This window comes from Thamnophis elegans, chromosome 17, assembly GCF_009769535.1.
Source record: "Thamnophis elegans isolate rThaEle1 chromosome 17, rThaEle1.pri, whole genome shotgun sequence".
Classification (NCBI taxonomy): Eukaryota; Metazoa; Chordata; class Lepidosauria; order Squamata; family Colubridae; genus Thamnophis; species Thamnophis elegans.
The window spans coordinates 7,346,200-7,356,652 of record NC_045557.1 but is presented as its reverse complement, the minus strand read 5'-3'; the positions used below and the strand labels follow the sequence as shown (position 1 = coordinate 7,356,652).

At 45.9% G+C, this 10,453-nt stretch overlaps 1 protein-coding gene across 3 annotated transcripts; it reads right to left on the bottom strand.

Moving 5' to 3' along the window:
- Positions 1-2,286: 2,286 nt before the first annotated feature.
- LOC116519769 (phospholipase A and acyltransferase 3-like) lies at positions 2,287-5,491 on the bottom strand. Of its 3 annotated transcripts, none has more exons than XM_032233784.1 (4): positions 4,418-5,491; positions 4,140-4,242; positions 3,096-3,364; positions 2,287-2,497 (listed from the first exon to the last, which is right to left on the bottom strand). In XM_032233784.1, exons 1-4 carry the CDS (start codon positions 4,733-4,735, stop codon positions 2,426-2,428), a joined length of 762 nt encoding a protein of 253 aa, XP_032089675.1. In that variant the 5' UTR covers positions 4,736-5,491; the 3' UTR covers positions 2,287-2,425. The 3 variants fall into 3 exon arrangements, with proteins under 3 accessions (XP_032089675.1, XP_032089676.1, XP_032089677.1); XM_032233785.1 differs by having other exon boundaries at positions 3,146-3,364; XM_032233786.1 differs by having other exon boundaries at positions 5,020-5,491.
- Positions 5,492-10,453: the final 4,962 nt, after the last annotated feature.

The window sequence follows — 10,453 nt, the reverse complement described above, 5'->3', positions numbered from 1 at the left end:
TGAACTTTTATTTGCCAGAACTGTCCCCAAATGGCAGCGTTTCCGATGCTCTGATGATGTGTAACTTCCACCAGGCCAAAAGCAACTTTCAGTTCTGAATTCCTAGAAATGACCCTCTGGACTGTCAAACGAGAAAAAAAAGGGGGGTGGGGCAGGAAAGCCGAGCTGTTGATTTGATTTGATTTTATTTTTATTTCTACAGCTTCCCATCTCAGTCTGGGCGGCTCACCGTTCCAAAACCTCTATTACAATTGAAGCCTTTTAAAACACTTAAACCAGATGGATTTCATGCCTGTGCTTCACTCAGAACTCTTGCCTCGGAGCGCGGCGGGGGTTGGAGTGGGGAGAAAAGAAACTTTTTAAACTCTGGGGAAGGCCAGGAAGTTCTCCTTTTTTGATAACCAAGCGTCAGAATCACCTTGGGTGAACTTTATCACCCGCCGCAGTGCCTTCCTGTCGGCAGCTGTTGAACCAGCCTACCATTCTGTGATGCAGTATGTGGGGACACTTCCTATCGTTGACCGATAGAAAGAGGCCATCGGGCCGTTCTTCCACCTGATTTTCCCCGCAGGACTCTAAGGAAAGGAAGTCTGTGTTGAGCCTTATTAACCACCAGGGACAGGTTGTATTTTTCTTACAATAGCAGAGTTGGAAGGGACCTTGGAGGTCTTCTAGCCCAACCCCCTGCCTAGGCAGGAAACCCTTCACCACTTTATTTATTAATTAGACTTATATACCGCTTCATAGGACTTTCAGCCCTCTCTAAGCAGTAAACTTTGAACTTTTTCCCTTTGACAGTCCAGAGGGTCATTTCCAGGAATTCAGAACTGACATAAATATGACCAACAAAACATCAGACAAGTGGTTATCCAACATCTTCTTGAAAACTTCCAGTGTTGGGGCATTCACAACTTCTGGCGGCAATTTCTGTTCCACTGATTAATTGTTCTGTCAGGAAATTTCTCCTCAGTTCTAAATTGCTTCTCTCCTTGATTAGTTTCCACCCATTGCTTCTTGTCCTGCCTTCAGGTGCTTTGGAGAATAGCTTGACTCCAGTGACGTGCGGTGAGGTTTATGGCTGGTGAGGCAAAAAGAAGGAAAGCGGCTTTTGGCCGCTTTCAAGAAGGAGGCTTTTGGCCGCTCTGGTGCTTTGTCCGACACTGAGGCGGGACGCGTCCCGCCTCTATGTCGGAGTCGGACAAAGCACCGGAGTGGATGAGCGCGAAACTGAGATCTTGCTTAATGTCAAGGCGGCCTCCCTCAGTAACCAAGAAAGAATCATTCAACTCCATTTTGCAGTATTAAGAGTACTTTTACTGGTCATGAGTAGCTTGCAGCTAAGCAAAGCAAGATCTAAGGCAAAAGTGCGCGTAATCATAGATATCAATATGTGACCCAACCCCCTCCCCCTGGTAACCCCATCCCATAGTCCAATCCGCACATCCCACAGGTGTCATGTGGGAGACAACTTCAAAAAGCATCATCAGGTTGCTATGCCAGACAGTTGGCCTTGGCGGCAAATCCTCTATCTGCAGCATGCACAGTAGATGGTGAGAAGAACTCACTTTCCACAGTCACTCCTGTACTGAATACTTCCCCACCCAAATACCATGCCCCCCCTCCCCGTTTCAATGGCAGCTGAAATCAAGCAGCAAAGTAGAGGCTGACAGAGAGAGAGAGACAGAGACGAGAGAGAGAGAGAGAGAGAAAGAGAGAGAGAGAGACAGAGAGAGACACAGAGAGAGAGAATGAGAGAGAGACAAAGAGACAGAGAGACAGAGAGAGAGAGAGAGAGAAAGAGAGAGAGACAGAGAGAGACAGAGACAGAGAGAGACACAGAGAGACACAGAGAGAGAGAATGGGAGAGAGAGAGAGAGACAAAGAGACAGAGAGACAGAGAGAGAGAGAGAGAGAGAGAAAGAGACAGAGAGAGAAAGAGAGAGAGAGAGAAAGAGACAGAGACAAAGAGAGAGACCGAGAGAGACAGAGAGAGAGAGACACAAAGAGGCAGAGAGGCAGAGAGAGACAGAGAGAGAAAGAGACAGAGACAGAGACAAAGAGGCAGAGAGACAGAGAGAGACAGAGAGAGAAAGAGACAGAGAGACAAAGAGGCAGAGAGACAGAGAGAGACAGAGAGAGAAAGAGACAGAGAGAGAGACAAAGAGACAGAGACAGAGAGAGACAGAGAGAGACAGAGAGAGAAAGAGACAGAGAGAGAAAGAGACAGAGAGAGAGACAGAGAGACAGAGAGAGAGAGAGACAGAGAGAGACAGAGACAGCGACAGAGAGAGACAGAGAGAGACAGAGAGAGAGACAGAGAGACAGAGAAAGAGAGAGAGAGAGAGAAGGCAAACTACATATTGGAGAAAGTGAATTCTTGGAGACTGCTTGTTGAAGCCAGGGTAAACTTCTCTTTACTTCATCCTCATGAGACCCTTATTAGGACAGCCGCAAAAGTCAAAACTGCTGCAATTGCTATCCTGACCGCATTCAAGACCTGCAATTTGGAGAGAAAAAGGATCAGCAAAGATTTTTCATCAGTGCAAGGAAAGGACGTATTTTCTGATTAGAAGAAACGTCCTGAATGGTCTATGGTTGCATGAGATACCCCAGTCTAGAAGGTACCATAGAACACTTCCTGGAATCCTACGTCTGGAAGGGACCTTGGAGGTCTTGTAGTCCAGCCCCCTGCTCGAGCAAGAGACTTTATACCATCCTACACAAATGGCTTTCTCTTCTTGAAGACCTCCAGTGATGGAGCACCCACAACTTCTGGAGGCAAGCAGTTCCTCTGTTGAATGGTTCTCCCTGTTCAGAAATTTCCCCTTAATTCCAGGTTGGATCTCTCTTTAGTTATCTCCCACCGTTTACTTCTTCTCCTGCGCTGAAATACTTCTGGAAATAAGTCAACCCCCCCATGGGCTAGTTGGACTGCAACTCCCAGAATTCCCCAGATACTAGAGCCAATGGAATTGTGGGGGTTCTACTCCCAACATAACCATAGAGCACCTTCTCGTCACTCAGGAGAACATAGCAATGCTGGTTATTGCTGTAGAATATCCCCAGAGATGAAATCTCTCTAAATCCACACTCACTTGATCACTCTGGGGCACATCGTAGCGCAGGAAGTTGGAGAAATGCTCACAATTCTGGCTGGTGACTTTATATTCCATGGTTTTGCCCTCCAGGTCGTTTGCGAGACAGACAATCTGATCTGGGGTGCGGACACTATATTTGTTGTCATGCTTGTTGCTCACGCAGTAGCGATCGCCCCCCACCACGTCCAACAGCGGCTCCTTCTTCACCAATGCTCTGTCGGCCAAGAGCGACTTGCAGCTGGCAGCTCCCGCTCCTGCACATTCGCCTGCAGAAGGAAAGGGACGGTGTGGTTGCCGGTCAGGAAGGAGTCCGTGCCCAGAAATTCGTACACGGAGAAGAGAATTTGTGCAGGGTTGAACTGCAGAGGCTTTCTCAGGGCTTGGTTGTTCTCTGGCAGACCCAATCAGTGGTAGAAGGGAGAAGGGTTTGCAGAGGAGGAGGAGGAGGAGGAGGAGGAGGAGGAGGAGGAGGAGGAGGAGGAGGAAGAAGAAGAAGAGGAAGAGGAAGAGGAAGAGGAGGAATATTGTGAGATCTTTGATGCTATCTGAGCTTGGTTGTTTTCTTCCAAATATTTCATGACCCAACTAGTTTATATTATCAGTGGTAGATGGGAATGGGGATTGTGGAGAGGAGGAGGAGGAGGAGGAGGAGGAGGACGACGACGACGACGACTATGAGATCTCATTTTGGTTGTTTTCTTGTAGAGTTTTCATTTCCCACTACAGTTAATCCTCAACTTTGGATCAGAGGTGGGTCAAATGAGGACCCAGATTGTTGGGGGCAAGGGGCTGACTCTGTAAACCACTTTATGAAGGGCTGTAAAAGCACCGTGAAGCGGTATATAAGTCTAAGGGCTGTTGCTATATACTGCAATAAAGTTGAGATACTTAATTTTCTGGTCTGGTCCTGCTCTTCAGCTCAGCCACAACCGAAGTTCTATCCTAAATCATTGCCCCAAATTAATATCGCAGGTCAGATACAAACATTCAGGTGGGGAGTTGAGGGTCCAACCCCCCTCCCCCCCCTCCCGGGTTCCTTACTTGGTGGAGCCAGATGGACAACGTTGCCCAAACCCACGTAGACTGCCCAGTGTTGGTATCCCGTCCGGAAGATCTCAATCAAGTCCCCAGGATTCAGGTCCACCTACAAGGAAAGGAAGGCCTGGTTGCAGTGGAGAGAAGCCAGCTGTCCCTGCGACACCCCCAGCCTGCCAGTATCTCTAATAAACTGGTGTTAAAGAAGAACCCAAGATTACAAGCCATCATGCAACGAGGCGGGAGGTTGGGAAAAAAATGCATAAAGTTGTGGTGCAACCTACCGTAGAATCAGAAGGACAACAGAACAACAAGAGTTGGAAGGGACCTTGGAGGTCTTCTAGTCCAACCCTCTGCTTGAGCAGGAGACCCAATACAATTTCAGACAAGTAGCTATCCAACCTGTTCTCAAAATCCCCCAGGGATGGAGCATGTGTATCCTCTGGAGGAAGCCGTTCCAGCGATTCATTGTTCTCACAGTCAAGAAATGTCTCTCTTAATTTGAGGTTGCTCCTCTCCTTGATCAGTTTCCATCTCAATCCACCTCCGCCAATTAAACCTGCCGTCAACGTTTCTCTTTCTTGCAACCAATTAATGTGCATAAAGTCATCCTGCAAAACTTGATAATTGCAGGAAAACAGATGGATAACATATACCTTCTAAACTCTCAAACGCAACCACCAACATCTGACATCCTGTCTCCGAGATACATAAGACATAAAGATTAAGGAATTGGGACAAACTTCACTCTGGAAAGTACAATCCAGCACCCAAAGGGTCATAAAGCACACCCCAATATCTGCACAAACACACAAACACACAGCTTCCACTTCAAATGCTTTTTGCTTTCTCTCTCCATCTTAAGGCTTCTGTCTCGTTCGTTTACCTCTCCTGTCCAGGATGTTTTGTTGGTCATATTTATGCAGTTTTGACAGCGAGGAAATTCCTGAGTGGCAGAAAAGCTGGGAGTTTTGAAGAAATCCCGAGGAGATCCTGTCTGAAGGCAACTAACGGTGCGCAAGTGAAAGTAGAACTAACACAAAGACAAACTTTACCAAAACAGTCCCCAAATGGCAGCGTTTCGATGCTCTGATGATGTGTAACTTCCACCCGGCCAAAAGCAACTTTCAGTTCTGAATTCTTGGAAATGACCCTCTGGACTAAGACATAAAAATTAATGAATTCGGACAAAGTTCACTCTGGAAAGTACAATCCAACATCCAAAGGGTCATAAAACACACCCCAATACCTGCACAAACATACACACACACACACACAGACACAGCTTCCATTTCAAATGCTTTTTGCTTTCGCTCTCCATCTTAAGGCGTCTGTCTCGTTCGTTTACCTCTCCTGTCCAGGATGTTTGTTGGTCATATTTATGCAGTTTTGCAACTTCCAGTTCTGAATTCCTGGAAATGACCCTCTGGACTGTCAAACGAGGAAAAAAAAGAGGGGGCAGGAAAGACGAGCTATTGATTTTTTTTAATTTTTATTTCTACAGCCTCCCATTTCAGTCTGGGAGGCTCACCATTCAAAAACCTCTATTACAATTGAAGCCTTTTAAAACACTTAAACCAGATGGCTGGTGCATCACTCAGAACTCTTTATTTAGTTATTTTATTTAGTTAGTTAATTTGTCAACATGTATGAGATAACAGGTAGAAGTATAGACATGGATTAAAGCTGTGGGGGGTTTGAGGATGTAACAATGGAGTCAGGTAGAGCATTCCAGGCGTTGACCACTCTGTTGCTCAAGTCGTATTTTCTGCAATCGAGTTTGGAGCAGTTTACCTTGAGTTTGTATCGATTGTTTGCCTGTGTATTATTGCGGTTGAAGCTGAAGTAGTCATTGACAGGTAGGACGTTGTAACAAACAATTTTGTGTACTACACTTAGGTGAGACCTCAGGCGGCATAGTTCCAGGTTGTCCAAGCCCAAAATTTTGAGCCTGGTGGCCTAAGGGATTCTATGGTGAGCAGAGGAGTGGAGGACTCTTCTCGTGAAATACCTCTGGACTCGCTCGATTGTATTAATGTCCAATATGCAGTGTGGCTTCCAGGCAGACGAGCTGTATTCGAGGATTGGTCTGGCAAAGGTTTTGCCTCGGAGGGGGAGAAAAAGAGACTTTTTGAACTCTGGGGAAGCCCAGGAAGTTCTCCTTTTTTGATAACCAAGTGTGGGAATGAATTTGGGTGACTGTACCTTGAGACGGCCCATTTTTTATTCTTCAAAAACACAGAACGATTCTCACACTTCTGGGTTTGGCTGACACAATTTCTGGTGTTTTTTGCTAGTTTCCAGCAAAAAAAAAACCCACTCTTTACGGAAACTGTTCTCATTTATTAACTGTTGTATTCACCTAACAACTTCCGCATCAAGTGCCTGCCACAAATTCAGCTCAACCACATTCAGCTCAATTCCGGTAGCAAGTCGAGAATTACCTCTAGAGGTAGTTGCTCCCCAGAAAACACACAAAATAAACGTATACATAATTGATTCGTTTTTATTATTTACCACGTGGCATCTACGGACGTCATTTCATCCCTGATATACCCAAAGGTGCTTTTTCAGGAGGCAACTGGACTTTCTTGTTTTTTTCTTTTGAAGACGTTTCTCCTCTCATCCAAGAAGCTTCTTCAGCTCTGAATGGAGGGTGGGGAACGGAAGGATTGATACTTTTTTTTTTAATGAAAATTTTGAAAAACAAACTTTTACAAATATTTACTTCCCTCCCCCCACCCTCCCCCCCAAGCTCCCCCCCCCAAGCTCCCCCCCCCCCCGGCTTCCCAGAACCAATACAGGATATAAATCTTTAACAAAAACATTCTAAAATAAACTGAAAAAAAAGTTAATAACATCTTTCACTTGAGCTTTAACTCCTCCTTGCTAGGCTAGCTCTAAACAACTTATATCATTCCTAGTTTCTTTAGTCATAAACTATCTGGAATTTCTTAGTCCCATATTTATTTTGAGTATAGTCAATCCATCTTCTCCACTCCAGTTTATATCTCTCGTTTGAATGGTCCTTGAGATATGCAGATATTTTAGCCATCTCAGCTTGGTTTGTTACTTTCAGTGTCCATTCTTGAATAGTAGGCAAATCTTCCTTCTTCCAGTATTGCGCCACCAACAGTCTAGCTCCGGTTATTAAATGCAAAATCAGCTTAATCTCCACAACTGTACAATCAGTAATTATGCCTAACAAAAATAACCGAGGGGTAAACTTTATCCTTTTTTTGAGAACATTTTGCATAATCCACCATATTTTTATCCAAAATGCTTTAACCTTTTTACAAGTCCACCACATATGAAAGTAAGTAGCATCAGCGCAATCACATCTCCAGCATTTAGGTTGTAAGTTCGGATACATAGAGGCCAGTTTTTTAGGATCTAAATGCCATCTATAAAATATCTTATAAAAGTTTTCTCTCAAATTTTGGGCTTGTGTAAATTTTATATTTCTTACCCAGGTCTTTTCCCATGTATCTGTCAGCCCTTCTTCATTCAAAAACAGGAAAGAAAACCACAGGACTCCATTGGTTGAAATCAAGTGTACTTTTACTTATTATAAATGAATAGAAGCGAAGCTAAGCTAAGTCTGGTTAATTAGGCGCGAAAGCGAATAATATATTGTATAATTCTTTCCCCTCCCCTTGGCATCCCGTGCACAGTCCAATCATAATTCTCCCAAATGTCAGGTGTGAGATAACTTCGAAAGGCATCACCAGGATGGAATGCTGGACTGTTGGCCTTGGCGGGAAACACTCCTCCTCCACATGCGCAGTAAGGTGGTCAGTTCAGAGTCTAGAAACTTCCTCCAGCACAACAATGATTCAATCCCTCCCAAATACCATACCCCCCCTCCCGTTTCAATGGCAGCCGAAGCAGTAGCAAAGCGGAGGCTGATATCCGGCCCCCCTCCAAAAAAAGGCGGTCAGACCTGCAGAAACGAGAAAGCACAAACAAACAGATGAACAATAATACACAAAAAAAGGGGGGGAAACGGGAGAGGAAAAGAGAGAGAAAAGAGAGAAGAGAAAGAAAAAAAAATCCATCAGGAAAGCAGCCAAATCAAGGTTTGTCAGGATAAGTAGACTAGAACTTTTGGAGTAACTGAGGGGCCCAAACATGGGACCCGTCCACCCACTCGGCGGGAGAGGGGGGGAAATGCTTCCAAACCACCAGGTACTGGACACGATTCCGGCCTCTACAAGAGTCCAAAATTTCGCGAACCTCGAAATGTTGTTCACCGTCAATCAAAAGTGGAGCGGGCGGTGGAGGAAGAGGTGGACGTAATGACGAAGTGCAAACAGGCTTAATGAGGTTAACATGGAAAACAGGATAAACTTGGTTGAGGTGTTTAGGCAGCTGCAGTCGAAGAGAAACAGGATTGATGACCTTGACAAGAGGAAATGGGCCAACATATTTAGGCCCCAACTTCTTTGACTTTTGTGGAGTCTGAAGAAACTTGGTGGACAAATAAACCCGATCACCAACTTTGTAATCATACGGCTTAGTCCGTTTCTTATCAGCCTGTTTCTTATGGGGCGTGATGCGCAGTGTCCAAAGTTTGGAGAGCTAAAGGCCAAACGTGTCGAAGGAGATCACTCCACTTGGACAGGGACGACACCTGGGGCTGTTCACAAGGAACCTCAGGAATGGGCACAAAATCTTGGCCAAACACCACACGGAAAGGGGTGAAACCAGTGCTGCTATGCACAGAATTATTATAAGCCACTTCCGCGTGCGGCAACAAATCCACCCAATCATCTTGCTGGTAGTTGATGAAACAACGTAAATATTGTTCCAGAACAGAATTCGTTCTCTCACAAGCCCCATTAGTCTGAGGGTGGTGGGTGGAGATTAAGCCCTGGGCGGAGCCAATCCGCTTCAGAAACTCCTTCCAGAAAACGGAGGTGAACTGCACTCCACTATCCGAAATGATGCGTTCGGGTACCCCATGTAAGCGGTAAATGTGGGAGATGAACATCTTAGCAAGAGTCTTAGCAGAAGGAATCTTGGAGCAAGGGATGAAATGGACTTGCTTGGAGAACAAGTCGGTAACCACCCAGATGATAGTGTGTCCCTGACTCTCAGGAAGTTCAATGACGAAGTCCATAGAGATTTCCTTCCAAGGGGCGACAGGGCGAGCTACAGTTTGGAGCAGTCCCTGCGGCTTCCCCGGCGGGCATTTAGCAGCTGCACAAATGGGACAACTAGCAACATAATGCTCAATGTCCTTTTTCAAAGAAGGCCACCAAAACTGTCTCTTGACGAGGTGGAGGGTTTTAACGAACCCAAAATGCCCTGCCATCCGAGAATCATGAGCTCGCTGAAGAACAATTAATCGAAGAGACGCAGGAATGTAAAGCTTTGCCCCAATCCAGGGCAAATCATCCCTCATAGTACATTCATTTACGTGCTGCTGGAACCAATCATCATTAGGGAGGGCATTCTTGAGATTGGAAAGAAAATCCTGGGACATCTTCACCTTAGAACGGGCTTGACTCCTAGTAACAACTGGAGCAGCGAGGCTCGCCGTGGGAATGACAGGCTGGACCACGCTGAGTTTAGAACAGTTGTACTGAGGAAGCCTGGATAAAGCATCAGCCATAAAATTCTTCCCCCCCGGAATGTATTTCAGGGTGAAATTAAAACGATTGAAATGCTGAGCCCAGCGCATCTGTTTAGGAGAGAGTTTCCTGGGAGTTCTCAAAGCTTCCAAATTTTTATGGTCAGTCCACACCTCGAACGGGTGCTTGGCACCCTCCATAAAATGGCGCCATGTGGCTAAAGCCCAACAAACAGCAAACGCTTCCTTCTCCCAAATAGCCCAACATCTCTCCGTGTCAGTCAGTTTGCGAGAGGTGTATGTGCAGGGTTGTAAGTTACCTTGATCATTGGCCTGAAGCAAGACGGCCCCCACCGCCACATCACTGGCATCAGCCTGAACCACAAAAGGCGCGTCCATGTCCGGGTGCTTGAGGACCGGTTCACCGGCAAAAAGCCGTTTTAACTTCTCAAAGGCAGCTTGACATTCCATGGTCCAATCCAACGGCTTGCTAGGCTTGGGTTTCAGCCCACCTTTGGACTTCAATAAGTTAGTTATGGGAAGAGCTATCTTAGCAAAAGAAGGGATGAACTGGAGATAGAAATTGGCAAATCCCAAAAAGTTTTTCAACTGCTTGCGTGTACGGGGGGCCTCCGACTCAGTGACCGCTTTTACTTTAGCGGGGTCCATCTCAACACCCGCGTGGGAGATACGATAGCCCAGGTAGTCAACCTTCTCCTGATGGAATTCACATTTGGACAATTTG